Source organism: Ranitomeya imitator, chromosome 4, assembly GCF_032444005.1.
Source record: "Ranitomeya imitator isolate aRanImi1 chromosome 4, aRanImi1.pri, whole genome shotgun sequence".
Lineage (NCBI taxonomy): Eukaryota > Metazoa > Chordata > Amphibia > Anura > Dendrobatidae > Ranitomeya > Ranitomeya imitator.
Window position 1 is genome coordinate 367059068 of NC_091285.1, and position 27629 is coordinate 367086696.

Below are 27629 nucleotides of genomic sequence, written 5' to 3' on the forward strand. Positions count from 1 at the left end.
CCTTGGACACCCAAGCCGCGGCGAAGGAGGGAGACAGGGACGAGCCAGAGGCTTCGTACACAGAGCGAGCTAGAGAGTCTATCTGGCGTTCGGTGGGGCTCTTAATTGAAGCGCCCTCCGGGACTGAGAGAAGAGTCTTAGAAGCCAGGCGCGAGACCGGCGGATCTACCGTAGGGGGATCCGTCCAGTCTTTCACGAGATCAGCTGAGAAGGGATACTTGGAAACCAAGTCCTTCTTTCCCGTGAAGCGCTTGTCTGGGCGCTCCCTGTGACGCCTGACAATATCCAGGAAGGCTGGATGAGAGGCAAAAGATTTGTGAGAACGCTTGGTTCTGGAAAAGGAGACCGCGTGTTCCGGAGCGGAATTAGAATCGTCATCCACCTTTAGTGCGTGATTGACTGCTACGATGAGGGAGTCAACCGTGGCTCTGAACTCCGGAGCCTCCGGATCCAAAGAAATTTCAGACTCATGTTCAGAGTCCTGAACGCTGCGAGCCCCCAAAGAGGGTGAGCGAGAGGTGGAGCTGCCAGAGTCTGAGTGGCGAGGAGAACGCTCCGGAGAGGTAGTACGGGTCCGTTTTCTGGACGACCGTGCCTCTTTAAGAGGAGAGCGGCCCCTGCTGGCCGACGATTCCCCTGCTATGGAGGGATCTCTTAGCACCTGTAGCGGATTGCCTCGTTCCCCGGGAGGATTTTGAATGGATTTGATGGCGTTAGCTAAAAAATCCACGGACTGAGAAAGAGAGGCGACCCACGGGGGGGGGCTAGGTACGCCAGGGTCGGCGGCGGTGGAGGGCTCCTGGGCACATGGGGCATCGCAGGCAGAGCAGAGGGGAGAGCTTTGAGGCCTGGGAAGTGGGGCCTGGCAGGTGGTACACGCAGAAAAAAAGGTTGTATGTACCTTAGAGGATTTTTTAGACCTTGACTGCGACATGATGCTAATGCAGAAAAAATTTACGGGGTCTATATAGGGTAACCAGTGTCTGAGAGGGCGCTGCAGAGGGGAGCTAACGATGTCTCCTTACCCCGGTCCTGTGTCCCGCTATCCAGGAGAGACGAACTGCTGAGATATTCAGTCTGAGAAGAGGAAGCCGGCTGCACGTGGGCCACTGACGCACCAGAGATGCGACAGGCAGGAGCTGCGGCGCTGAGGAGAGGGGCCAAGATGGCCGCCGAGATCAGGAAGAGAAATCTCGGCGGCTGTGAGAAGCGCCAGGAGCGGGGGGCGGCGCCGCTGACACTGACTGGAGTGGGCGGGGCTTAACGGCGGCGACCAGCGGCTAGGCCGAAGCCGGGGGCTAAATTTGCGGCCTCGGCCCGGCGCGCGGTCGCGAGCGCCGGAAAAAGAAAGGGACACCGCCCAAAAAGCCTGCAGATGGAGCCCAGGGATGAGGAGCCCTCCTGACCGCTGGCGACCCCCCCCATATCCCCCCACCGGGCACTTACCCTGAAATGGAGGTGAGAGGGTGCCATATGGAGGTGCCATGCATAGGAATGGTGCAGGGGTTGGGAAGCCTTCTATCCACCGACCCCACATGGGGGGTGGAGAGGAACCGTCCACCACCTGAGTCACAAGTCACATTGGTGATGCGGTGTGGTCTGCACGGACGCCACTGGGATAAAGCCACTGTACAGCCGAGGGTAGGACCTGGTGGACAGGGCAGATGTCCGGCAATAAAAAGGCCTGGCTGCAGAGGAGGATACTGGAGGTAGGAACACCAGTGCTCGTCTGTATAACAAAAAGGGGAGATCGGGGCCCATTAGGGGAGAAACCGTCGCCCAAAAAAGGACAGCTCAGGCAGTGGCTCCCACGACGCAGGAGAGGATACGGAGAGGTGAAACTCCCGTGCTCGCCTGTTGTTGGTTCGGGGGAGATCGGACCTTAGAAGAATCCGTCGCCCCCTTCGTCCGGAAAAAGGAAAAAGAGAAAAAAACCCCAAAAGGGTTAAAAATCAGTGTGCCTCCTACGGACACTAAGCTTAAACTGGGTCTCTGGATGCCAGCATGAGGGTGTATACTGCAGGGGAGGAGCTAACCCTTTTTTGTCTCAGCTTAGTGTCAGCCTCCTAGTGACAGCAGCATAACCCATGGTTAAACATGGTCCTGTGTCCCCCAATGAGGCGAAGGAGAAAATTGAAATGTACTCATTGTATTACTGCTGAGCTATTTGCATTCTCAGGTGATCTCCAAGTATTTGGATGTGCTTGGACAATTTTTTTTCATCGTGTTTTATATAAATAAAAATTATTATTATTATTATCGTGTCACCTGAATGATTTACGGCTTCTGGACAGGCTGAATACATGTGGGAAATCAATAACAAACAGACATACCTCACATGTATTCAGCCTGTCTAGCTGCCGTAAATCATGCAGTTGATGCTATGATAACTACTTCTCCAAGCACATCCAAATACTCGGAGATCACCCGATCACGCTGTGGGACACCCAAGTAACCAGTATACTCGCTCATCACTCGTCATTATCAATATAAATTGACTTCATACTAACGACTTATTTTGCTTTATTTTCACAGCACTGAAGGGAACAATAGTGCTCCGGACACTGAAGACACCGACAATCAAGAAGCAGCAGGAACATCGGATTCGGCAGCAGAGGGTACTTCCTTGTATCTGCTGGTCCTAATTTATCAGTAGCTGCTGGCAGGCCGATTTCACCATCTTCTGGGAGATCTTCCGCTTCTGCTCCCCAAAGTGAAGCAACCCCGGGGCACAAAAAAGTACCAATCTGGTGGCATTAAAAGAGCCTATGGCTATGTGCACATGTTGCGGATTAGCCTTAGGAATTTCTGGTGCGGATTCTGCCTCTCCTGGCAGAAAATGCAGCTGCGGATTTGTCGCGTTTTTTGTGCGGATCCGCATTTTTTGTGCGTTTTTGCTGCGGATTTTTCGTATTTGCAGCATTTTTTACCCCTGCGTATTTCTATAATGGAATGGGTGCAAAAACGCTGCAGATTCTCAAGAAATGACATGCTACTTTCAAACCGCGGATTTTCCGCAACGTGTGCACAGCTTTTTTTTTCTCATTGGTTTACATTGTACTGTAAATCAGTTGCGGATCTGCAGCGTCTCTGCACCCCAAAAAACACTGCGGATCCGCACAGAATCCGCAATGTGTGCACATAGCCTTAAACTTTGTTTCTCCTAGTTTGTTGCTGGCTGTCTTTCCTTCCACAGCTCATGTACCATCTTATCCACTAATTTTTACCATCCTAAGTCCCGGACTGATTATGGACGCTTTTTAAAGCTGACTAGTGATGAGCGAGTGTGCTCATTACTTGAGTTTTCCAAGCATGCTCAGGTGGTCTCAGTATCTTGGGTGTGCGCCTAGATTATGTTTGTGTTCCCGCAGCTGCATGATTTGCAGCTGTTAGGGATTCCCTACATGTATTCAGGAGGTCTAACAGCCGCAAATCATGCAGCTGCAGGAACACAAACATAATCTAGGAGCACCCCCAAGATACTCGGAGAACACCCGAGCATGCTCCGAAATCTCGAGCAACGAGCATACTCGCTCATCCCTTAAAGCTGATGCATAGGGATGGCAACAATATTCAATTCACAGTTCATTGGTACTTTATATATATATATATATAATCTACACATACACAGTTTGTGGGAACTGAATTCTGTAATGTAGTATCACCACTCTGTATGCGCCCAAGCCCTTAACCTGTAATTGCCTGTGGTATGGCGCTCCTCCGATCTCCCCCCCGCAGTGCTCCCATCGTCTATATGGGAATTCACACATACTTGGGACGTCGGCTACCTGCCTGACCACCCGGCCATCCAGCCTCCTTTGATTGTCATGGGCTGTGCGGGCGATGCGTACAGCAAAGTGCACATGCATCGGCATACACGGCTGCTATTGGTCAATAGATCCTAGTGTATAAAAATGTGTGGGACGTCGTATTTCTGTATTCCACCTCCAAAGAAGCAACATACTGCATATGCAAAACATGCATTGGGGTCCATGAATGTCCTGGTGACACTACTCCTAATGCCAAGGGTGCAATACTTTAATTTACTTTTCAACTATGCACAATCACTTTTTGGTACAACATTTGAGCAATGGTTTAGACTCAGTCTTGTGATAGCCACTAACACAACCTTAGCCATGCGTTATTGTACACCTAATTTGCATAGGCACCATCCTGGGCTGCCGCAGGTAGGTTTAATATTGTACTTGTTGTACTACCGATTAATTGGCACCAGGATATCTTTCTATTATCATAGTCTTATCTTTGTTCATGTTTCTATTTATATGTCACCAATTTTCTTATGTTATTGTCATAAAACGCCTGGTTTTGTGGACCTCGCCACTGATGGTGCTGAGCAATGCACACCGGATTGTCAAAGACATTTTTCTGCAGGGATAGCTCACCTGGAAAAACTAGTGGCGGCTAGGAACAACTTACTGTGGGTCAGCCACCACCACCCCAATTTTTTTTTTAAGTGTCCATCGCCACTAGCCAGAATGGCAGCGCTTGAAAAGCCAGTAATCTAGAAATGCGGTCACTCAGTACTAGAGACGAGCGAAACTTTCAAGATTTGGTTCAGCAAACTTCACATTATTCGCTGAATACCAATGAATTCACTGGGAGGTAAAACCAAAAGCGTAGGCAACACCTTCAGGGAGCCCAAAAGCCCCCAAACCGCTCAAATTAGGGGCAAACACCAGGAAAATAGAATTAGACTATTCAGAGGATGTCTCCCTCCCCCAATAGGGGACAGGAAACAAAGAGGTTAAATACTCCTCCCCTTCCTGCAACCACCAGTGTTTTTTCTGGACACAGTAGCATGTATAGTTACCAGTTAAGTGCAGGAATCATCCAATAAGAATATCAGATAGGGAGGGAAATTAGTGCTGTCGTGGAAGGTTCCTAGAAACCAAATTACCAGTAAGTCTAATTCTATTTTCTCCAGTCACCTTCCACGACAGCAGTATCGGAGTGATATCAACAGCTAATTTCTTTAGGGAGGGACAACTGCATGCAGAATGCGTCTGCCAAACGCTAGGTCCCTATTGAAATTTAGCCTGGGGAATGTATGGACTGATCACCACGTGGCAGCTCTGCATATCTGCTCAGACGATGCGTTCCCTCTCTCTGCCCAGGAAGTCGATACTGAACGGGTGGAGTGAGCTTTCAGCGATGTCGGGGGGGGGGGGGGGGGGGGGGGGTGCAAGCTTCCAGGATGAATATGCAAGGACAAATGGCCTGTTTGATCCAGTTAGCGATCATACTTTTAGCTGCTTTTTTGCCTTTATTCCATCCTGACAACTGGACGAATAAGTTTTGGTCGATCCTCAAACCTTCCATTTGTTGGAGGTAGAAGAGGACCACCCTGCGGACATCCAAGGTGTGAAAGGCTTCTTCCTTTGGATTAGAGGGATTTGGACATGACGAGGGTAGAATAATATCCTGACTTCTGTGGAAGTCCGAGACCACCTTAGGCATAAAGGAAGGGTCTAGCTTAAGGATTATGCTATCCATGGTTATGGTTAAGTATGGCTCCTGTACTGACAAGGCCTGTAGCTCTCCTATACCCCTAGCGGTAGTGATTGCTACTAGGAAGAGTCTCGAGGGTCAGGATTTTTAAGCTGATGGCTGATAAGGGTTCAAAGGGGTCCCCGGTCAGACTATTTAGTACAAGGTTCAAATCCCAAAGGAGGGGTTTGGACATGGAGCCTAGGGCGAATCCTAGTTGCAGATGTCATGAAACGTCTAACCCAACGGTGGACTGCTAAATCCTGATCAAAAAAAGAACCAAAGTGCCGACACCTTTACCTTTAGGGTGCTAAGCGAGAGTCCTAACTCCAGTCCTTTCTGGAGAAATTCTAAGATTTGTACAATATTGGGATGGGATGGATCGGGTTTGTTTGGGAAACACCAGGATGAACTTTTTTTTTTCCAAACCTTGCCATAGATGGCGTTAGTTATTGGTTTCCTACTTTTTTGTAAGGTTTGAATTACGTCATCTGAGAGACCTTTGGCTCTCAGAATCTCGGCCTCAGTAACCAGGCCACCAGTTTCAGTCTGTGTAAGTCTGGGTGTAGCAGGGTCCCTGCTGAAGGTCGACTATCTGAGGTAGAAGTATCGGGCCTTCTAGAGACATGTCTGTTAATGCGCCCTACCAGCTTCTTCCTGGCCACATCAGTGCTACCAGTATCGCTGTGACTCTGTCTGCCCAGATCTTTTGTAGCGTTCTTGGTAACAATTGGCGGGAAGTCGTATGCTAGAGCAAACTTCCAAGGATGGGAGAAGGCATCCAGTCCCTGTGCTTCATTTGAGGGGTTGAGGGAGAAGAAAGCACTTGACTTTGTGTTCTGACTGTTGGCAAACAGATCCACGTTGGGACCCCCCATCTCCGGACCAGGGATAGGAATACCTCTTGGTTTAGAGACTATTCTCCAGGATGGAAATCTCTCCTGCTGAGGAAGTCCGCCTGGGCATTGTCTGATCCCATTAGGTGCACTGCCGTGATGGACAGGAAGTGTTTTTCTTCCCAGGAAAAAATCCTTGCAGCGGTAAACTTCAAGCTGGTGTATTTCGTGCCTCCCTGGTGTCGGAGGAAGGCCACTGTAGTCGTGTTGTCGGACATTACACGTACATGGTGACCTTGGATGAGGATAAATGCAGCTTTTAGCGCCTCCTCCACCGTTTTTAGTTCCCTCAGGTTTGAAGAGCTGGATCTGATGTTTGGGGGCCACAACCCCTGGAAATGAGAACCTATCATGGCGCCCCAACCTCTCTGGCTTGCATCTGTTGTGAGCACCTTCAGAGGAATTTGATCCCAGCTGACTTCTCGTTGAAGGTTCTGGGAGTTCTGCCACCATGAGAGGGAGGATTTTACGTGAGTGGGAAGAGGAATCCTCCTGGTTAATGCGTTCTGGCATCCTTTTGAATGCATCAGGATGTGGGACCGAAGGACTCTTGTGTGAGCCTGGGCCCATGAGACTGCTTGGATGCAAGACGTCAATGAACCCAGGATTGACATAGAGTCTCTTAAGGTCGGAGTCCTCTGACTCCTGAATCTGGAGATCCTGTGGACGAGATAGACTTGACGGTCCCTGGGTGAAAAGGACATTCTTTTCCTCGAGTCCTAGGAGTTCTTCTGGAATTTTTTCCTCGAAGATGGATGGCGGTCCGACTTCTCCAAGTTCGGAATCCACCCCAGTGATCTGAAATATTCTAGGTACGGGATGACACAGATCCCTTGTTGTCGGATGAAGATCACTGCTTCTGACATGATCTTGGTAAAGACCCGTGGAGCTGACGAGACTCCGAATGGAAGGACATTGAATTGATAATGGCTGACTCGATGGTTTTGGGCCACTGCAAATCTGAGGAACTTCCTGTGGTCAGGATGTAGCGACACATGATAGTATGCGTCCCTCAGATCTAATGTAGCCATTACCCAGTCCTGACCAATCAGCGGGATTGCTGATCTGATTGATTCCATTTTGAATCTTTGATATTTGATCACCTGATTTAGGGGTTTCAGGTTTATGATAACCCGGTTTTTTCCAGAGGGCTTTTTTTTTTTTTTAACCAAAAATAGGTGAGAATAGTAACCCTCTCCCATTTCCTGATGAGGTACCCGGGAGATTACTCCTGCCTGAAGCAGACGAGAATATCTGCAATTAGGGATTCTCGAAGGTGTGGAGACTGTATGGAGGTAAACGGTGAGGAAGAGGAGTCTCGAATTCTACCTTCAGGCCTTCCTGTATGGTACGCAGGACCCACTGATTTGTGGTGATTGCCTGCCATTGGGAGAGAAAACCTGAGTTGGACCCTGACCGGAGAGCAGTCATTGTCTCTCAGGGGTCTGGTGGGGTTGGGGAGACAAGGATTTTGCTGGTTTTACCCCCTTTGGGGTAGCTCCACCAACCCGTTTTACCTTTACCCCTGTAATCTCTCTGGGGTACTTGCTCACGGGAGGAACGAAAAAAGCGTTTCCTAGAGCTTCTCTGCTCCAGAAGAGCTTTTTTTTTATCTGTAGCCTTGTCTAAGATGTCGAGGGCTGGCCCAAACATAATGTCCCTCAAAGGGAATACCACACAGTTTGGACTTAGAGGTTGTCACCTCCCCAGGATTTAAGCCATAGAGCTCTCCTAGCGGAATTGGAGAGAACAGCAGACCTAGCCGTACAGATTCAGCGGAAGCATCCACAAGGAACCCTGTTGCCTTCTGAAGTGGTAGGGAATTTAGAATCTCTTCCATTGATGTCACCTGAGAAAGGTGATTTTCTAAGGTACGTAACCAGAGAAATAGGGATCTGGCAACACACGTTGAGGCCACATTTGTTTTCAGTAGATTAGATGTGTCCCAGGATTTCCTTAGTAAGCTCTCGATTTTTCAATCCATAGGATCTTTGAGCTGAGAGGAATCCTCAAACGGTAGAGCCGTTTTTTTTTTGTTAACCTGGACACCTGTACATTTACTTTAGGCATTTCCCATAAAGAACAGTCCCCATCAAGAGGGAAACGATTCTTTAATTCTGATGGGATACTCAAACCTCTCAGGTAGGCCCCACTCATGAAGGACAAGATTTTCAATATTCTCATGTATAGGGAACCCCTTCGGGGTCCTAGGCTTTAACCCCCCAAACATATCCTGAACGGAGTGGCTCGCTACCTCCTCCTCCACGCCCATGGTGCCCCTCGCCATGGAAATTAGCTCTTCCATATCTTCGGAAGAGAAATTTTTTTATTATCAGATTTGGGGGTGGAAGTAGAACCCTCATTCTCCCAAATGTCCTCTGAACCCGAGGTATGGATTTCGCCCGAGTCAGAATCAATAGGAGCCATCTTCCTTTTCTTAGGAGAAGGGGGCTGTGGTGTCGGGCCTGAGACATGGCCGCCATAGAGGACTGAACCTCCTGTCTGATGAGGGTTCTGATGCTGTCCAGAAGAGAGGGCTGTTCACTACGCAGCACTTCATCCGTGCATAGTTGGCAGAGCTTTTTCTTATAAGTGGAGGGAAGCTTGGACGCACATGCACCACACTTGCGGCTGGCCATCTTATCCTTTCTAGGGGCAGGGACCTTGTCTCCCTAAAACGAGAGAGAACGGTGGACTAAGTCACTTTATAAATAACTGGACAGTAAGGGACCTTATCCACTACTTACAGTAGGAGGGTGAACACTGGGCTCTGCAGAAGCAGAGTGCAAGGGGGTTTGTCACCGTCCATAAGGTCAGTCAGTCACCAGTCACAGAGGGACATAGACAGAGGCCTAACCTGGAGGCTTCTCCCTGACCAGGAATATACAGGTCCTTCTCAAAAAATTAGCATATAGTGTTAAATTTCATTATTTACCATAATGTAATGATTACAATTAAACTTTCATATATTATAGATTCATTATCCACCAACTGAAATTTGTCAGGTCTTTTATTGTTTTAATACTGATGATTTTGGCATACAACTCCTGATAACCCAAAAAACCTGTCTCAATAAATTAGCATATCAAGAAAAGGTTCTCTAAACGACCTATTACCCTAATCTTCTGAATCAACTAATTAACTCTAAACACATGCAAAAGATACCTGAGGCTTTTATAAACTCCCTGCCTGGTTCATTACTCAAAACCCCCATCATGGGTAAGACTAGCGACCTGACAGATGTCAAGAAGGCCATCATTGACACCCTCAAGCAAGAGGGTAAAGGCCCCTTCACATTAAGCGACGCTGCAGCGATACCGACAACGATCCGGATCGCTGCAGCGTCGCTGGAGAGCTGTCACACAGACAGCTCTCCAGCGACCAACGATGCCGGTAACCAGGGTAAACATCAGGTAACTAAGCGCAGGGCCGCGCTTAGTAACCCGATGTTTACCCTGGTTACCATGCTAAAAGTAAAAAAAAAACAAACACTAGATACTTACCTACCGCTGTCTGTCCTCCAGCGCTGCGCTCTGCTTCTCTGCTCTCCTCCTGTACTGTCTGTGAGCCGGAAAGCAGAGCTGTGACGTCACCGCTCTGCTTTCCGGCTCACAGCCAGTACAGGAGGAGTGCAGAGCACAGCGCTGGAGGACAGACAGCTGTAGGTAAGTATCTAGTGTTTTTTTTTTTTTTACTTTTAGCATGGTAACCAGGGTAAACATCGGGTTACTAAGCGCGGCCCTGCGCTTAGTTACCCGATGTTTACCCTGGTTACCAGTGAAGACATCGCTGGATCGGTGTCACACACGCCGATCCAGCGATGTCAGCAGGAGTCCAGCGACGAAATAAAGTTCTGGACTTTATTCAGCGACCAACGATCTCCCAGCAGGGGCCTGATCGTTGGTCGCTGTCACACATAACGATTTCATTAACGATATCGTTGCTACGTCACAAATAGCAACGATATCGTTAACAATATTGTTATGTGTGAAGGTACCTTAAGACCCAGAAAGAAATTTCTCAACAAATAGGCTGTTCCCAGAGTGCTGTATCAAGGCACCTCAATGGTAAGTCTGTTGGAAGGAAACAATGTGGCAGAAAACGCTGTACAACGAGAAGAGGAGACCGGACCATGAGGAAGATTGTGGAGAAGGACCGATTCCAGACCTTGGGGAACCTGAGGAAGCAGTGGACTGAGTCTGGTGTGGAAACATCCAGAGCCACCGTGCACAGGCGTGTGCAGGAAATGGGCTACAGGTGCCGCATTCCCCAGGTAAAGCCACTTTTGAACCATAAACAGCGGCAGAGGCGCCTGACCTGGGCTACAGAGAAGCAGCACTGGACTGTTGCTAAGTGGTCCCAAGTACTTTTTTCTGATGAAAGCAAATTTTGCATGTCATTCGGAAATCAAGGTGCCAGAGTCTGGAGGAAGACTGGGGAGAAGGAAATGCCAAAATGCCTGAAGTCCAGTGTCAAGTACCCACAGTCAGTGATGGTGTGGGGTGCCATGTCAGCTGCTGGTGTTGGTCCACTGTGTTTCATCAAGGGCAGGGTCAATGCAGCTAGCTATCAGGAGATTTTGGAGCACTTCATGCTTCCATCGGCTGAAATGCTTTATGGAGATGAAGATTTCATTTTTCAGCACGACCTGGCACCTGCTCACAGTGCCAAAACCACTGGTAAATGGTTTACGGACCATGGTATTACTGTGCTCAATTGGCCTGCCAACTCTCCTGACCTGAACCCCATAGAGAATCTGTGGGATATTGTGAAGAGAAAGTTGAGAGACGCAAGACCCAACACTCTGGATGAGCTTAAGGCCGCTATTGAAGCATCCTGGGCCTCCATAACATCTCAGCAGTGTCACAGGCTGATTGCCTCCATGCCACGCCGCATTGAAGCAGTCATTTCTGCAAAAGGATTCCCGACCAAGTATTGAGTGCATAAGTGAACATTATTATTTGTTGGTTTTTTTGTTTGTTATTAAAAAACACTTTTATTTGATTGGATGGGTGAAATATGCTAATTTATTGAGACAGGTTTTTTGGGTTATCAGGAGTTGTATGCCAAAATCATCAGTATTAAAACAATAAAAGACCTGACAAATTTCAGTTGGTGGATAATGAATCTATAATATATGAAAGTTTAATTGTAATCATTACATTATGGTAAATAATGAAATTTAACACTATATGCTAATTTTTTGAGAAGGACCTGTATATGTATCAAGGACGCCAGCGAGTTTAGTGCTGCTCCTCCCTAGTGTCCGTAGGGGGTGATGTCAGCAACGCCCGTCATGGCTGCCGCAGGATCAGGATGCAGGCCAGCGCGTGCGTGTGCTCCAGCGCATGGAGACGAAACCGGAAGTTCGGGCGCATCACTTCCGGCAGCAACAAGGAGGGAGGAGAGAGCCGGGGAGCTACAGGAGGACCCCGCTACACTTCACCGCCCTGCTTTACCCTACGAGGAGGCGCAGGAAGGCCGGCATAGGGATCCTAAGTCCCGCAGAGTCACAGGAGAGCGGAAGCCCCGACTGCCCGACCCATGAAGGTAACAGCAAACCCGATCGCCAACCATGGCAGCACTGTCAGAGAACCTCTTCATGCCCCATAGGGAACAGGAAAAAAACTGAGGAGGGGTATTTAACCTCTGTTTCCTGTCCCCTATGAGGGTGGGGAGATATCCTCAGATACTGCTGTTATGGAAGGTGACTGGAGAAAAGTGGTATGAATTGACCTAGAGTACAAATAGTGTAATTGTGCAGCATGGATGCGTGGGACAGAGCCTGGACCAGCATTTCTAGAAGAAACATTGATCAGCAGAAGGTGGAGGCCTGCTGCTCAGAGCTCAAATTCAGGAAAGAAACATGGAGACCCAATTAGGAGTCCAAACAGTTCCAAAAATTAGGGGTAGACCACAGGAAAAGTGGCATCAATTGACCCACAGTAGAAATGTTATCATGGCAGAGCAGTCAGGCATGGGCCTTGCATGACAGGGATTTGCCCAGCATTTACAGCTCTGAAATTAAAAGGCGAATGAGAGACAGGTGTAGGACTGCATCGCTGCAGACCCCTCCACCTCACTCGCCATGGCTGCAGACCATCAGCCCCTCCACCTCATGGCTGCAGACCAGCAGCCCCTCCACCTCACTTGCCATGGCTGCAGACCGTCAGCCACTCCACCTCACACGCCATCGCTGCAGACCCCTCCACCTCACTCGCCATGGCTGCAGACCGTCAGCCCCGCCACACCTCATGGCTGCAGTCAGCTCCTCCACCTCACTCGCCATGGCTGCAGACAGTCACCCCCCTCCACCTCACTCGCCATGGATGCAGACAGTCAGCCCCTCCACCTCACTCGCCATGGCTGCAGACAGTCAGCCCCCTCCACCTCACTTGCCATGGCTGCAGTCAGCCCCTCCACCTCACTCGCCATGGCTGCAGACCATCACCCCTCCACCTCACTCGCCATGGCTGCAGACAGTCAGCCCCCTCCACCTCACTCGCCATGGCTGCAGTCAGCCCCTCCACCTCACTCGCCATGGCTGCAGTCAGCCCCTCCACCTCACTCGCCATGGCTGCAGACCATCACCCCTCCACCTCACTCGCCATGGATGCAGACCATCACCCCTCCACCTCACTCGCCATGGCTGCAGACAGTCAGCCCCTCCACCTCACTCGCCATGGCTGCAGACAGTCAGCCCCCTCCACCTCACTTGCCATGGCTGCAGACCATCACCCCTCCACCTCACTCACCATGGCTGCAGTCAGCCCCTCCACCTCACTCGCCATGGCTGCAGACCATCAGCCCCTCCACCTCACTCGCCATGGCTGCAGACCATCAGCCCCTCCACCTCACTCGCCATGGCTGCAGACAGTCAGCCCCTCCACCTCACTCGCCATGGCTGCAGTCAGCCCCTCCACCTCACTCGCCATGGCTGCAGACCATCAGCCCCTCCACCTCACTCGCCATGGCTGCAGACCATCAGCCCCTCCACCTCACTCGCCATGGCTGCAGACCGTCAGCCCCTCCACCTCACTCGCCATGGCTGCAGACAGTCAGCCCCTCCACCTCACTCGCCATGGCTGCAGTCAGCCCCTCCACCTCACTCGCCATGGCTGCAGTCAGCCCCTCCACCCCACTCGCCATGGCTGCAGTCAGCTCCTCCACCTCACTCGCCATGGCTGCAGTCAGCCCCTCCACCTCACTCGCCATGGCTGCAGTCAGCTCCTTCACCTCACTCGCCATGGCTGCAGTCAGCCCCTCCACCTCACTCGCCATGGCTGCAGTCAGCCCCTCCACCTCACTCGCCATGGCTGCAGTCAGCCCCTCCACCTCACTCGCCATGGCTGCAGTCAGCCCCTCCACCTCACTCGCCATGGCTGCAGTCAGCCCCTCCACCTCACTCGCCATGGCTGCAGTCAGCCCCTCCACCTCACTCGCCATGGCTGCAGTCAGCCCCTCCACCTCACTCGCCATGGCTGCAGTCAGCTCCTTCACCTCACTCGCCATGGCTGCAGTCAGCCCCTCCACCTCACTCGCCATGGCTGCAGTCAGCCCCTCCACCTCACTCGCCATGGCTGCAGTCAGCCCCTCCACCTCACTCGCCATGCCTGCAGTCAGCCCCTCCACCTCACTCGCCATGGCTGCAGTCAGCCCCTCCACCTCACTCGCCATGGCTGCAGTCAGCCCCTGCACCTCACTCGCCATGGCTGCAGCCGGAGTGTCAGCCCCTGTGGTAATGCCCCGGTCCCCCGTCACACACAGCAACCGTTGATATTCAATTTCAAATAATACAACTCTTCCCTAGGAGACTGTTTTATAAACACACGCTGCGTGCGTGGTGACATCACTAAAACGGCAGATTTCATTAACTCTTTCGCGTCCGAACAGTCCTTGCTCGCCTTCATTTCAGCCTCCTGCAAAGCGATATTTGGTGGAGAATGGGTTAAACCACGCCTGCGTGTCCGTCGCCATCCAATCACTAGGCGGGGATCGGCCGCTTGCTCCATCCGGGTACTGTTGAGAGTCGCAGGCTTTACCCTTGGGGAGTAGCCAGAGGCTCTGCGCATGCGCTGTAGTGCTCCGTCGTCATCTCGGTAGAGGAGGAGAACGAGAGGAGCTCTGGGGAGAAGCAGCAGCAGTGGCAGCCGGAGTCCGGGAGGGGAGCGTCTGGCTGGCTCCGCGGCGTCATTAGCCCTCATTACCTCAGCGCCTTCCCCCTGAGACCGCGCACATTCCGCCTCTGGCCGCTCAGTGACGGCTGATTAACCCCACCGGCCCCCGCCCACCCCAGCCGCCTGATCGGAGCTGAGGACGCCGCTCCCGTCCCGCTGTGTGTGCGCAGAGTGTCCGCCATGGGATGTACGCTGAGCGCGGAGGACAAGGCGGCGGTGGAGAGGAGCAAGATGATCGACCGGAACCTCCGGGAGGATGGAGAGAAGGCCGCCCGGGAGGTGAAGCTGCTGCTTCTGGGTAGGTGCTGTGTCCATGTGCCCGGTCAGCCCGCATTCCCATAGATGAGCCCCGGCCTGGAGGATGGCGGCCCGTGTGTGACAGCTGCTGCTCCATTGTGCACTGATTGCTGCCAGTGATGGAGGGTGCGGCATTGTCTGCGGGAACACAGGGTGTGGTGGTGGCCGCGGTCCGTCCTGTGACGGCCAGAGAATGATGGCTGCTCCACCGTGGGCGATGTGCTCCTGTGGTGCAAGGTTTCAGGGGTTGTCGGGGCCTCCTTGGGTTGTCGGGGGTCCTCGTTGCCCTTGGGTTGTCGAGGGTCCTCGTTGCCTTTGGGTTGTCGGGGGTCCTCGTTGCCTTTGGGTTGTCGGGGGTCCTCGTTGCCTTTGGGTTGTCGGGGGTCCTCGTTGCCTTTGGGTTGTCGGGGGTCCTCGTTGCCTTTGGGTTGTCGGGGGTCCTCGTTGCCTTTGGGTTGTCGGGGGTCCTCGTTGCCTTTGGGTTGTCGGGGGTCCTCGTTGCCTTTGGGTTGTCGGGGGGGGGGGTCCTCGTTGCCTTTGGGTTGTCGGGGGGGGGGTCCTCGTTGCCTTTGGGTTGTCGCGGGGCCTCATTGCCTTTGGGTTGTCGGGGGGACCTCGTTGCCTTTGGGTTGTCGGGGGGACCTCGTTGCCTTTGGGTTGTCGGGGGTCCTCGTTGCCTTTGGGTTGTCGGGGGGACCTCGTTGCCTTTGGGTTGTCGGGGGGACCTCGTTGCCTTTGGGTTGTCGGGGGGACCTCGTTGCCTTTGGGTTGTCGGGGGGACCTCGTTGCCTTTGGGTTGTCGGGGGGACCTCGTTGCCTTTGGGTTGTCGGGGGGACCTCGTTGCCTTTGGGTTGTCGGGGGGACCTCGTTGCCTTTGGGTTGTCGGGGGGACCTCGTTGCCTTTGGGTTGTCGGGGGGACCTCGTTGCCTTTGGGTTGTCGGGGGGACCTCGTTGCCTTTCGGTTGTCGGGGGGCATTTGTACCTTTTGGGGGGCATCTGTACCTTTGGGTTGTCGGGGGGCATCTGTACCTTTTGGGTTGTTGGGGGGCATCTGTACCTTTGGGTTGTCGGGGGGCCTCGTTGCCTTTGGGTTGTCGGGGGGACCTCGTTGCCTTTGGGTTGTCGGGGGGACCTTGTTGCCTTTGGGTTGTCAGGGGACTCTCTACTATACAAGTCATAGTATAAAGTCCTGTCTTCTGCTGGGAACGCTGGGTGACAACCATCATGACCAGTATGACCGATTCCTTAGGGGTTGTCTCCAAACTCTCTTAGTCACGGCCACCAATTCTGTGGTATGAAATGTTAAATCCCCATCTGCCAGTGACTGCGCAGCTACTCATGGCCCCTCTTTAGTCGAGGATGGCCCCATGGATCTGCACCGATGGCTGCCCCTCGGAGTATTTTCCCCATACTTGTGGCCGCTTGCTGGGTGAAGGTGGCAGGGTGTGTGGCTCTGCGCTGGTGGAGGTGAAACTGTGCCTGGTAGATGGCTGCCTGCGTTCGTGTATTAGAAATCTAGTGCGGACTGGCACGTACTCTGTTTATAAGGTCATGCAACGGGTTATTCCAGTTCTAACAAATGTTCTCCATTGTATAATGAGATGTTGTGCAATATACTCTGTATACCAATTACAGGGTTAGCTTGTAGTCATTGACCAAAATCCTTAAAGGGGTGGTCAGGTGAAAAGAAGTTACCTCCTCTCCGCAGGCTGATTATGTACAGTTCAGTGGGGGGCCAACACCTCCTGAACTGGGCACTGTTATCCTAGCTAGATTAGTGACATGCCCAACCACTGCTTCATTCATGCCCCATGCTAAGCGTGATAACTTCTCATTGGAAACCCCTTTAATTGTGATTGGGGTCTTTCCTTGTAATGTGATGGGCACACAAGCTGGAGCTCTGCCCACTGTAGACCGGTCCCATCTATAAGCACAGTAAGGACCATCCATCATGATTGTGATCACTGCTTAATTGCTGTTTGGGCAGTACATGTAGTCAGTCACAATAAAACTTATTGATGAAACTAGATGGAGGCCCCATGCGATAGCATCGGGAGGGTGGTAATGTCACAATGGGAGTGGCATGCGGCGCTGTTGTTGCCTAATGGCATCCTTTGATAATCTAATGACTTTTGCATCAGGGGACTCATGTGCTTGACGCCTACGCTTATATGCATTGTTTTTGTCCCAGCTATGCTGTTTCTTTCCAGAGTCTCATTTCCCCTTTGCTGTCTTCGACGTTGTGCCTTTGCACTTTCATTGTCATTGGCATACTTTTTATGAGGAGCCATGTTGGCATTGATATTTGCTTTTTAAAGGGGTTTTCCCACGGACGAAAGTTCATTTTAAAAATTGACTGTGTCTGACTGTACGGAGCATACCATAGCTCCTGGGCAGGGGAGGAAGCAAAAGACAATACTGACATTACAGCAAGAGATCGCAGAGGATTCGTTTTGTCAGGTAAAATATTTCACTGACTGTTTTTAAACCATATTTTACCTCACAAGATGAATCCTTTTTGATCCCCTGCTGTAATGACAGTATTCTCTTTTGCTTCCTCCCCTGCCCAGGAGATGTGTTATGCTCTGTACACGATCAGACACAGATCATTTTTAAAATGAACTTTCGTTCGTGGGAAAACCCCTTTACTGTGACCGGCTTCCTCTGCCTGTAGACATGTCGCGCATCTGCCGCCGGGATCAGCCGAATGATTCACTGCGCCTGCATAGTAAATCAGACCGCTGCCATCTTTGTGCAGACAGATAGCGGCGGTCACATTAAAACTTTGCATGCGCTCTTCCTGTACAAAGATGGCGGCGGTCAGTGAATCATTTGGCTGATCCTGGCGGTGGCGTGTTCGCGACGGTGTTCCGCTGGTGGTATCGTGCAAGAGGCTGCGTGAGTGTGGTAGGTACAGCGTATAGAGTGTGAGTGTGGTGAGTACTGCGTATAGTGTGTGTAGTGTGATGGTGTTCTGCTGGTGGTACCGCGCAATAGGTTGGTACCAGCAACAGTTTCCATATTGAGACACCCATCACTTGGGTGTCCCAATATGGTGGTCGGTGAACTTCCTCCGCTTGGAATTCTGGGATACGGTGACATCTGGACAGAACAGGAAATGAAAACATTATAAGGCATTTATGTAAATAGACTAGATGGTGGCCCGATTCTAACACATCGGGTATTCTAGAATATGCATGTCCACGTAGTATATTGCCCAGCCCACGTAGCATATTGCCCAGCCCACGTAGCATATTGCCCAGCCCACGTAGCATATTGCCCAGCCCACGTAGCATATTGCCCAGCCCACGTAGCATATTGCCCAGCCCACGTAGCATATTGCCCAGCCCACGTAGCATATTGCCCAGCCCACGTAGCATATTGCCCAGCCCACGTAGCATATTGCCCAGCCCACGTAGCATATTGCCCAGCCCACGTAGCATATTGCCCAGCCCACGTAGCATATTGCCCAGCCCACGTAGCATATTGCCCAGCCCACGTAGCATATTGCCCAGCCCACGTAGCATATTGCCCAGCCCACGTAGCATATTGCCCAGCCCACGTAGCATATTGCCCAGCCCACGTAGCATATTGCCCAGCCCACGTAGCATATTGCCCTGCCCACGTAGCATATTGCCCAGCCCACGTAGTATATTGCCCAGCCCACGTAGTACAGTCATGGCCAAAAGTATTGACACCCCTGCAATTCTGTCAGATAATACTAATTTTCTTCCTGAAAATGATTGCAAACACAGATTATTTGGTATTATTATCTTCATTTAATTTGTCTTAAACGAAAAAACACAAAAAGAATTGTCCTAAAGCCAAATTGGATATAATTCCACACCAAACATAAAAAAGGGGGTGGACAAAAGTATTGGCACTGTTCGAAAAATCATGTGATGCTTCTCTAATTTGTGTAATTAGCAGCACCTGTAACTTCACACTGGCAACTAACAGGTGTTGGTAATAACTAAATCACACTTGCAGCCAGTTGACATGGATTAAAGTTGACTCAACCTGTGTCCTTGTGTGTACCACATTGAGCATGGAGAAAATAAAGAAGACCAAAGAACTGTCTGAGGACTTGAGAAACCAAATTGTGAGGAAGCATGAGCAATCTCAAGGCTACAAGTCCATCTCCAAAGACCTGAATGTTCCTGTGTCTACCGTGCGCAGTGTCATCAAGAAGTTTAAAGCCCATGGCACTGTGGCTAACCTCCCTAGATGTGGACGGAAAAGAAAAATTGACAAGAGATTTCAACGCAAGATTGTGCGGATGTTGAATAAAGAACCTCGACTAACATCCAAACAAGTTCAAGCTGCCCTGCAGTCCGAGGGTACAACAGTGTCAACCCGTACTATCCGTCGGCATCTGAATGAAAAGAGACTGTATGGTAGGAGACCCAGGAAGACCCCACTTCTTACCCCGAGACATAAAAAAAAGCAAGGCTGGAGTTTGCCAAAACTTACCTGAAAAAGCTTAAAACGTTTTGGAAGAATGTTTTCTGGTCAGATGAGACAAAAGTAGAGCTTTTTGGGCAAAGGCATCAACATAGAGTTTACAGGAGAAAAAAAGAGGCATTCAAAAAAAAGAACACGGTCCCTACAGTCAAACATGGCGGAGGTTCCCTGATGTTTTGGGGTTGCTTTGCTGCCTCTGGCACTGGACTTCTTGACCATGTGCATGGCATTATGAAGTCTGAAGACTACCAACAAATTTTGCACCATAATGTAGGGCCCAGTGTGAGAAAGCTGGGTCTCCCTCAGAGGTCATGGGTCTTTCAGCAGGACAATGACCCAAAACACACTTCAAAAAGCACTAGAAAATGGTTTGAGAGAAAGCACTGGAGACTTCTAAGGTGGCCAGCAATGAGTACAGACCTGAATCCCATAGAACACCTGTGGAGAGATCTAAAAATGGCAGTTTGGAGAAGGCACCCTTCAAATATCAGGGACCTGGAGCAGTTTGCCAAAGAAGAATGGTCTAAAATTCCAGAAGAGCATTGTAAGGGTACCGTCACACAGTGCCATTTTGATCGCTACGACGGTACGATTCGTGACGTTCCAGCGATATCGTTACGATATCGCTGTGTCTGACACGCAGCAGCGATCAGGGATCCTGCTGAGAATCGTACGTCGAAGCAGATCGTTTGGAACATTCTTTCGTCGCTGGATCTCCCGCTGTCATCGCTAGATCGGTGTGTGTGACACCGATCTAGCGATGCGTTCGCTTGTAACCAGGGTAAACATCGGGTTACTAAGCGCAGGGCCGCGCTTAGTGACCCGATGTTTACCCTGGTTACCAGCGTAAATGTAAAAAAAACAAACAAACAAACAGTACATACTTACATTCCGGTGTCTGTCCCTTGCCGTCTGCTTCCCGCACTCACTGACTGCCGGCCGTGAAGTGAAAGCACAGCACAGCGGTGACGTCACCGCTGTGCTGTGCTTTCACTTTACGGCCGGCAGTCAGTGAGTGCGGGAAGCAGACGGCAAGGGACAGACACCGGAATGTAAGTATGTACTGTTTGTTTTTTTTAAGCTGGTAACCAGGGTAAACATCGGGTTACTAAGCGCGGTCCTGCGCTTAGTAACCCGATGTTTAACCTGGTTACCCGGGGACCTCGGCATCGTTGGTCGCTGGAGAGCTGTCTGTGTGACAGCTCTCCAGCGACCACACTACGACTTACCAACGATCACGGCCAGGTCGTATCGCTGGTCGTGATCGTTGGTAAATCGTATAGTGTGACGGTACCCTAAGAAACTCATTGATGGTTACCGGAAGCTGTTGGTCGCAGTTATTTTGGCTAAAGGTTGTGCAACCAAGTATTAGGCTGAGGGTGCCAATACTTTTGTCTAGCCCATTTTTGGAGTTTTGTTTGAAATGATCAATATTTTGCTTTTTGCTTCATTCTCTTTTGTGTTTTTTCACTTAAGACAAATTAAATTAAGATAATAATACCAAATAATTTGTGTTTGCAATCATTTTCAGGAAGAAAATGAGTATTATCTGACAGAATTGCAGGGGTGTCAATACTTTTGGCCATGACTGTATATTGCCCAGTCCTCGTAGTATATAGCAATGTGGGCATCATATCCCTGTTAGAAAATAAAGAATTAAAATAAAAAATAGTTATATACTCACCTTCTGGAGCCCCCGGATCCAAGCGAAGCGGTTACCGACGCTGAGTCCTCGCGTTCTCCGGTCTGAAGAGTGCATTGCGGTCTCGTGAGGTGATGACGTAGCGGTCTCGCGAGACCGCTACGTCATCATCTCGCGAGATCGCAGCATGGAGCGGTTACCGGAGCGTCGCGAGCGGGAAAGGCCTGTTGTGGATCCGAGGGGTCGACGGTCGGTGAGTATATAACGATTTTTTATTTTTTAAATTATTTTTAACATTATATCTTTTTCCTATTGATGCCGCATAGGCAGCATCAATAGTAAAACGTTGGTCACACAGGGTTAATAGCAGCGTTAATGGAGTGCGTTACACCGCGGCATAGCGCGGTCGGTTAACGCTGCCATTAACTTTGTGTGAGCGGTGACCGGAGGGGAGTATGGAGGGGGCACTGACTGCGGGGAGGAAGGAGCGGCCATGTTGCCGCCGGACTGTGCCCGTCGCTGATCAGTCGCGGCAAAACAGCCACGACCAATCAGCGACTTGGATTTCCATGATAGGCAGAGGCCGTGACCAATGAATATCCGTGACAGACAGACAGAAAGACAGACGGAAGTGACCCTTAGACAATTATATAGTAGATAATGCACAATAAAAACTTACAATGTGTTGCTGTGTTGGCCAGAAAAAGCCATGTAAATTCTTTTGAGCCCCCAAAAATGAACTAAAAGTGACAGCTGAGTTGGCTAACAAGGGCTGCCTGATTACAGAGCCCACGGATGCTTGCACGTAGTATTTCTCTGGTTAGCTAATAAAGGAACACACAAAGAATAATTTTGTCCTTGTAGGCATGAAAACCTTTACATGTATTGATGAATTGGAAGCTGAAGCTCATGTGAGATTAGGAAGTTTCTGGCCGGGTTGTGGGGTTGGTAAGCCAAGGTTGTGACTCTGACACCTTCATAAATGGCCAATGATTAGTAATTATTATTATTATTTATTTAGCACCATTAATTCCATGGTGCTGTACATAAGAAGGGGTTACATACAGAGTTAAGGTACCTTCACACATAACGATTTCGTTAACGATATCGTTGCATCGTCACGCTTTTTGTGATGTAGCAACGATCCCGCTAATGATGTCGTTATGTGTGACAGCGACCAACGATCAGACCCCTGCTGGGAGATCGTTAGTCGTGGGGAATGATCAGGACATTTTTTTGGTCGCTGATCACCCGCTGTCATCGCTGGATCGGCGTGTGTGACGCCGATCTAGCGATGTGTTCACCTGTAACCAGGGTAAACATCGGGTTACTAAGTGCAGGGCCGCGCTTAGTAACCCGATATTTACCCTGGTTACCATTGTAAAAGTAAAAAAAAAACAAAAAAAAAAAAAAAAAAAACTACATGCTTACATTCCAATGTCTGTCACATCCCCCGGCGTCAGCTTCCCTGCACTGTGTCAGCGCCGCTGGCCGTAAAGCAGAGCACAGCGGTGACGTCACCGCTCTGCTTTACGGCCGGCGCTTACAGTGCAGGGAAGCTGACGACGGGGGACGTGACTGACATCAGAATGTAAGTATGTAGTGTTTTTTTGTTGTTGTTTTTTTTAACTTTTACAATGGTAACCAGGGTAAATATTGGGTTACTAAGCGCGGCCCTGCACTTAGTAACCCGATATTTACCCTGGTTACCCGGGGACTTCGGCATCGTTGGTCGCTGGAGAGAGCTGTCTGTGTGACAGCTCCCCAGCAACCACACAACGACTTACCAACGATCACGGCCAGGTCGTATCGCTGGTCGTGATCGTTGGTAAATCGTTTAGTGTAACGGTACCTTTACAGATAACATTTACAGTAAACAAATTTACAATTAGACTGGTACAGAGGGGAGAGGACCCTGTCCTTGCGGACTTGCATTCTACGGGTAATATACTGTAGCCTATTGGTCACATCTCTGTATCTGCTCATTTTCTATGAAAAATAACAGAATAATATTTTTGGACATTTCTAAACTTGTAGATTATCCTATGAAGGCTAATACATTAACAGATAATGTTTTTTATTTATTTTATTAAAGTCGAAGTCAATACATTTCTAGAAGCTTTAATCTCCACCAAACTCTATGGGTATGTTTCTACGGGCCAGATTACATCAGGATTAGCTGCGGTTTGAACGCTGTGTACAGCCGCAGCGTCCAATCCCCAGCGTTCAGATGTTACAGCATAGAGGATGGGATTTTATGAAATCCCATCTCCACTATGTGTGCAGGGACGCCTCCGGGGGCCCTGCATAACCGGACATGCAGCGCGTCTTTCCAGACTGCAGCATGTCTATTTATCTTTCGGAGACGCTCCATCTCTGCAAGATAAATAACCCAGTCTATGGATAGGATGCGGTGATTCTGCATGTGTTCAATGAACACATGCGGAATCGCTGCGTGTACAAAGGGGGGCGGCACAGGGTATCCGCTGCATCCATTACGCCCCGTGGAAACCTACCCTTACTCTGACTTCACCACTCCCTGGCTCCCGGTCTCCCTGTTATGTCAGTTGCTGATTGCCTGGAGTTAAATCATGATTTTTGTAGCTGCTGTTTCCAGCGGTTCATGGTGGCTCAGTGAGGAAGTCGTCAGTATCACATTTCCTCTGTGGCCAGCAGTGCTAGTTACAGCATTGTCTTGATTTGCAATATCCTCTTTGATTCCTGCAGAAGGCACCAAATGGTTCTACCCCCTACTGGGGGGCAGCATTTATCTGACCCCAGGTGGGAACTTCTTTTCAAGAAAATGAAGGAGAGCAGCTCATGTCCTGACACCCATTGCTTTGTTTTCCCAGTAAATTGCTTTCTAAACATACTTAGCCATATGTCCCCTTGTGTAAATGTTTCACAGGACCTTATTAGCTTTCTCCTTTGTTACTGGGGATAGGATGTAGAAACTGCTGTTTTCCGCTTAACCCTATGAGCTCCCAGAAGTTAAGTTGCATAGGATGACTGCTTCTCTTGATAAACAGTCCCTGACCAAGGATCTGCCTGGATCATTGGTCCCTTCTTAGGGCGAGCCAAATATTTACATTACTGGAGAAGTTGGTAGCTGTTGGGCACCAGCGATGAGTCCTCAAGTGTCCATGTCTTGTTTACTGCTTATTATTGTGCAGGTAGGAAATGGTTACATTGACGTAAATTAAGTTGAGGCTACGTAGACCCCCTTCCTGAGCCATATATACATGATGCCCATGTACAGGCCTCGGGTGCAGACGTGTAAACTCTCTGGGCTCTGTTCAGTCTTTCTTCGCAGGAATGTTTTCACTGTCTGACTTGTTTATTTCCCCAGATAAACTGTAGTAGTGATGTTTGGACCCAATGTAATTCCCTACAGGCTGGAGTTAATCCCTATTATTACTGTGTGGTGAGCATGCCAAGGTGGCGGTGACTGTCGGAGTGGACGCAGTCCATAGTAATGGGGTTGCCTGCTTTGGAATCTGCGCTATGAAGGACGTCGCTGCGAGCTGTGCATTTCTCCATCTCTGCCTCTTGGGCATTCATTCTAATGTTTCTTGCCGGTGACAAAACTGTTCAGTACGGCTGATTTTTCTGACAAGTTAGAAAACTAATACACCACTGTGGCAGTGGGCATGTAAAAACTGCTTGTTTCCTACGTGGGGGCCGAGGGAGTGGTCTATGAGCATTCTATATCAATCAACAAGTGAGAAGGGGCTATATGGCCAGTATATCAGAAAGAAGATACCAGTGTTTTCTAATAATATAACTTTGTAGTGATGGCAGTAACGGATCCCATATTTGCCCCATGACCTAGGGTGGCGTCAGGTGCCTGCCACACACCCAGCAGTTTCAGATCACTCTATCCCTTCATTGTAGTGTTTTATCCAGTAGTATAGCATCTGTCTCCATAGTTAAAGGGTGCATAGTTATAACGTGTCCATATGACACCAGTGGGAGCCTGACACCACTTACCCGTATATGAGACCAATAGCCAAATGTGAGCAATGTACATTGCTTAGTGGGTGCTGTAGAGTGCTGCAGTTTTTCCTATCCACTTGAAACACTAACCGATGTTCAGAGCTGGAGTGTATTGCTCCATACATTGCCGACATCTGACGCTGCCGGAGCAGAGATCTGCCTGTCCCAGATGGATCACCATTAGTTTAATCCCAGACAACCTGTGTATGGTCTCACTACTATGATTATAAAAACTGAGTTATACCTGTGTATCTGTGTTGGAATAGGTGGAAATAAATAAAACAGCATATATACCGGTACTTGTTTTATTTCCACCTATTCCCGTACAGATAAACTCTAGTCTCAGGTTGAGAAAGTAACGCTAAGTGCAGCATTTCATAGGAAGTGACTTAAATTTGGGTTTACCACTGTGTGATATTATAAAAACAGTACTCGGCTTCACCTTTTATATTCTCTTTAGCACAGATCAAAGTTACAACCAAGGAATGGAAAACACTAGTGGGGCACATCCTTCTCTTACATAGTGTTACAAGAAGGTTCCTTTATATTGGTCACATAACATTTTGGCTACGGTCACACATTCAGTATTTTGTGTCAGTATTTGTAAGCTAAAACCAGATGAAGAGAAGTCTAATAGAAACTCGTCACCACTTCTGTATTTCTCACCCATCCCTGGTTTTGGCTTACAGCTACCGATATGAAATACTGACCTTGTGAACAAGGCTTTACACTCGTAGATTTAAAGGGAAACTGATACATTGCAGTGTCTGATGTCCTGGCAGTATGATAAATAACAGGGGTCTACAACATGACGGCTGTGATGTCACTCTGTGCGGCCCCAGCCTTCTCTCCCTCTGTGATCAGTAACTTTCATAAACTATAGGTACCTTCACACTCAGCAACTTTACAACGAGGACGACAACGATCCGTGACGTTGCAGCGTCCTGGATAGCGATCTCGTTGTGTTTGACACGCAGCAGCGATCAGGATCCTGCTGTGACACCACTGGTCGGAGCTAGAAGTCCAGAACTTTATTTGGTCGTCAGATCAGCGTGTATCGTCGTGTTTGACAGCAAAAGCAACGATGCCAGCAATGATTTACATGGAGCTAACGACCTGTGACGACCTGTGAGAACGATAAGTGAGTAACCCTTAAGTCACTGGATCGCTCCTGCATCGTTCTGGAGCTACTGTGTTTGACGTCTCTACAGCGACCTAAACAGCGACGCTCCAGCGATCGGCTCGTTGTCTATATCGCTGCAGCGTCGCTGAGTGTGACGGTACCTTTAGGGCATAGCTGCACTCATTGTGTGGTTACCTAGAGTGCTAAATGGGGGGCAGACCATTGTCTACTTATGTACTAGCATTGATAAAAATACATTGGGTCAGAATACCCTTTCAGATTTTGTGTGGCCCTTAGGTGTGGTAGAGTCACGATATTTGCCAGTCTAGTGGGTGGTTGCTTTACATGAATAAAATTCAAGCTGTACTGCATTTATGACCACAAACCAATATCTCAATCTTGACAGCTCTCCAACGTGCTGCCCACAGGCGACAGGCTCCCTTTAATGCGCCCACACAAATGTTTGTAGCTAGGCAACACTACCTGCCCACAATGATGCCAGCGCTTAACTACTGTACACACCGATAAGTCTCATTCACGTATCGGTGATTTTTTTAAAATTATTTTTTTCCCTTTTTTTTAATAAAAAAAGCAAAAACTCTTTATCATTTTATCTTGTCCTTGGTTGGTCCATGTGTTCATTTTACCATCAGTGTGATGTGCTGCTCTAAGGATTCTCTCAGGGATCAGACAGTGACATAGATGCTGTCCGTGTTTTTTTTTTCTCCCTACTGTCACATTCAGTTGAGTTTTGTCTGCAAAATGAACCGCAATGGGGCTAAGTATCCGCTGTTCTATGCAGCCGATCAGTCAACAGAACTGTCATGTGTAAAGGCCCATATAATATCAAGGGCCGCATTGATTATGATTATTGCATCTTGTTTTTTATCGTCTTATGCCATTTTTTTTTACCGCTTTTACTTTTTGCACCTTTTAAGGCTAGTTTCACGCTAGCGTTTTAAGGAGCTGCGGAGGGCTGCGGACTTCCTCCGCCTACTGCATGCGGCCAGAATGCGGCCTGCGTACCTATCTTTAACATTAGGTATGCAAGTCGTGCCGCTGTATGCGGATGCTTCCGCATGCGTCGTTTTGACGATGCGGAGAAAAAAAATTGCTGCGTTCTTCGCTGGTCACCGCATCGTCAAAACGACGCATGCGGAAGCATCCGCATACAGCCGCACGACCTGCGTACCTAATGTTAAAGATGGGTACGCTGGCCGCATGCAGAAGTAGGTGGAGCTAGCGCCTCATTTTGCATTTCCATTTTTTAAAAGTCGCTATATATATATATATATATATATATATATATTATATATATATATATATATATATATATATATATATATATATATATATATATATATATATATATATATATATATATATATATATATATATATATATATATATATATAGTAGCGTTTCCCTTAATTCAGGTCTTGGGGGACACTCGCTTGGCACGGGATTAACGCATACAGGCACAGTTTTTCACACATAATGGTCCATGAAACAGTTCATTATATC

The 27629-nt window shown here is 49.2% G+C and overlaps 1 protein-coding gene across 3 annotated transcripts in view; it reads left to right on the forward strand.

The window, feature by feature from the left end:
* Positions 1 to 14365: 14365 nt before the first annotated feature.
* Positions 14366 to 27629, forward strand: part of GNAI1 (G protein subunit alpha i1) — a 90708-nt gene continuing 77444 nt past the window's right edge. Inside the window, exon 1 of one of the 3 annotated variants that reach the window (XM_069765144.1) lies at positions 14366 to 14879. In XM_069765144.1, coding sequence (XP_069621245.1) covers positions 14762 to 14879 — 118 coding nt within the window. In that variant the 5' untranslated portion in view covers positions 14366 to 14761. The remainder of the gene's footprint in view (positions 14880 to 27629) is intronic. The other 2 variants (XM_069765145.1, XM_069765146.1) reach the window with 2 other exon arrangements.